Here is a 3039-nt window from a genome sequence, read left to right as displayed (position 1 = left end):
ATCTGAGGACTATGGTTACCTGGTCCTCAGGTCTCTGCAGGGTAAATCCAGACAGCTTGCTAGACTATCTGTCCAATCGAGGAATGCTGTGTGGACTAATCAGACCCTCTGGACACGTGAGACTAGCTACAGCCTGACAGGCGTTGTTCAGACATAAACACCACATCAGCGACCTTACCTGCTCTCTGTGTATGGTGGCACTCAGATTCATAAAGTATTACATATCTCCTCAGATGCTTCTTACCCTCCTCCAGAGAGCAGCGGAGATGAAGTCGCCTGGAGAGGGTAATGAAATGGAAACAGCTTGACCTGATTTACACACACACACTCATAAGGACATGCTGCAAATTCCTATTATTACATTATAGTTAGTACTATAATTATTATTCCTATGTTATGGCGCCAGTCTCGTTGTCTCTCTCAGGTGATAAAATGTCCTGCAGGAGGTCGGCCATCATCAACATCTCTACGCTCCTCGCCTCCATCGAGAAATGTCCAGAAACCTTTGGTCTGGCACAGATGTATCCTTACAGGACCAGCAAGGTGCCAGCTACTTACACTCAATCTACAATTTGATATGTGAAAAAGAACAATTTTTAATTAATAGCATAGCAATAGAGATATAAATGCCCAAACAGAGGCCCTGAAAACATGGTCTGTCTCCCATGGTCCAGACATCCTGGGTCCTAGTCCGCCAGCTATCATGGTTGTATAGTAACACAGAATACTGTTACACAGAATACTAACGTGTTTTAATACAATATTTAGCGGTAAAACGGTTGAATTTGCAGGGACGTCATTAACACAGAAGATAATCTGCTTCAATTAAAGGGGTTGGGAATTTTTGAATCACTGAATGTTTGTGCAACATAGCTCCCTTGTTTTGTGATAGACAGATAGATAGATAGGTACATACATACATAGAAAGATACATACATAGATAGACAGAGACACATACACACACACACACACACATTTGCAAACATACACACAACAGCTTTACAGTGTCTGTTGGTCTCAGGCAGCCCTGAACATGCTGACTCGCTGTCAAGCTGAGGACTTCAAGAGTCTCAACATCCTGGTCACAGCCATCCACCCTGGCTGGGTGCGCACCCAGATGGGCGGAAGACAGGTGAGGCGATGGGGGGGGTGTGCGGGGGGGGGGGGGGGGGGGGGGGGGGGGGGGGGGGGGGAATAGCTGCAACAGTGACCTTTTGTATGCACCTATGGTAGATAACATATAATACGGTGAAACTGTCTTCCCCAAAAAAGCCTTCGATAAACAGTGGTGGAAGTAGTATCCAGAGCCTTTACTTATGTAAAAGTACTAATAGCACACTGTTATTGTAAAATTCATGCACTGTAAATGCAGAAAAATCCTCCTATTTTAGAAGCTGTGCAGGATCCAACCAGCTGTGTGTTTAATGGTCTCATCATCTTAGCTGGACCTGGAGGCCGTCATATTGTTGCTAGGTTACTGTATAATAATAGTTTATATTATAAACTACATGTGTTCTGTGTGCAGGAATCTTAATGTGTAAAGTAACTAGTAACTAAAGTAACTAGTAACTAAAGCTGTCAGGTGAATGTAGTGGAGTAACTAAAGTAACTAGTAACTAAAGCTGTTGAATTCCAAAAAGTATCCAGTGTAAAACTAGTGGTAGTCAGGTGGTGTTGGAAAAAACTGAAAAAAGTCAGAAAAAGGGACAAAAATGTCAGTTTTTTGTCTGTTTTTGACCCGGGAGGACAACACAAGGGTTACGAAAACTTGTACCTAATTTTGAATTGATTTATCATTTGGACAAGAATCAGTGAATTCAATGAAAGCAATGATCAAGTACTTGCAAACGCGCATACTTTTGGGGAAATTTGGTTGAAAAGAAACCCATATTTCTGATATAGACGTTTTGAAAACGTAACAACATGAGTGTTACATCCAGAGAGAAACTAGTTTTTTTAAGATTGCCAACTACAATTCAACCAATAATCATATGTATTTGCCACGATAATTATGTCAAGTCTTACAATTGCTGGTAATAAAAAACCTAATTTGGAGTTTCTCAGCCTTCCCCATGATGAGATATACTGTACGTGGTGGTGAAGTGAATGCTGCAGCCGTCTCACCGTGGTTTCAATGACGTACCTCTCTGTGTGTGTATGTGTGTGTGTGTGTGTGTGTGTGTTTGTGTGTCTCGTCCCCCCCAGGCTCCTTTGGACCCCCCGGACAGTGTGCTCGGCATGCTCAGCACCATGTCCTCACTCAGCAACAAAGACTGTGGGATGCTTTTGGACTGGCAGGGCAACACAATCCCCTGGTAGCTGTCACCGCGGCAACCACGCCAGGCCTATGACCACCATACAAACATAAATAAAGAAAGTCTGGCATCTGGAAGACAAATTAAAAGCTTTTTTTTGGCTAAATTGTGTCTGTTGATTTCAAGGCAGTGATTAGGATCTGCAGAAGCAGCTGCGTGTCCACTAAGACAAAACAAAACCCTAACCAAATAATAGCAGGAAATCTAATATATCTAACGCATCCTTTCTGCTGAGAATCTGAAGTCAAAAGCAACGACTACTGAACTGCACTCAAGACTTTACGAAAAATAAAATACGATTTAAGTACTGATGGGGAAATATTTGCAAAGCCAGATCTTTTCCACTTCTCTATGATGAGATATTTGGCTTTAAGGTTTAGAAGTATCCGGGATAATATTAAGTCCTAGGTTGGAATAAGTCTCACATGTCCAGACCTTCATCCACAGGAAGATCTGGATAGTCCACACAGCATTCTGGGATGGGAGGAAAACCTTTCTTTAAACCAATCGCAGTCGTATTGGGCGGGGCTAAGCGCCGGACGTAGCCATGGTGTCTCTGCAAAATAGTCTCAGGAAGGAACTAGTTTTGGTGGAATATGTATACGTTCAGAAGTAGTTTTAGTTGTCAACGGAAAACTCTGATTGGACAGATTTACCCTGCAGAGATCTGAGGACCAGGTAACCATAGTCCTCAGATTGGACAGATAGTCTAGCTAGCTGTCTG

The 3039-nt window shown here is 42.7% G+C and overlaps 1 protein-coding gene across 1 annotated transcript in view; it reads left to right on the top strand.

The window, feature by feature from the left end:
• Nucleotides 1-2443, top strand: part of zgc:158868 (uncharacterized protein LOC791147 homolog) — a 7915-nt gene extending 5472 nt beyond the window's left edge. Inside the window, exons 4-7 of the mRNA XM_034878626.1 lie at nt 234-285; nt 425-543; nt 1022-1132; nt 2206-2443. Of these exons, the coding sequence (XP_034734517.1) occupies nt 234-285; nt 425-543; nt 1022-1132; nt 2206-2319 (396 nt within the window). The 3' untranslated portion in view covers nt 2320-2443. The remainder of the gene's footprint in view (nt 1-233; nt 286-424; nt 544-1021; nt 1133-2205) is intronic.
• Nucleotides 2444-3039: the final 596 nt, after the last annotated feature.

Source organism: Etheostoma cragini, chromosome 8 (genome assembly GCF_013103735.1).
Source record: "Etheostoma cragini isolate CJK2018 chromosome 8, CSU_Ecrag_1.0, whole genome shotgun sequence".
NCBI lineage: Eukaryota > Metazoa > Chordata > Actinopteri > Perciformes > Percidae > Etheostoma > Etheostoma cragini.
Note: the sequence above shows the minus strand (reverse complement) of the source record. Positions and strands in the feature narration are given on the sequence as shown.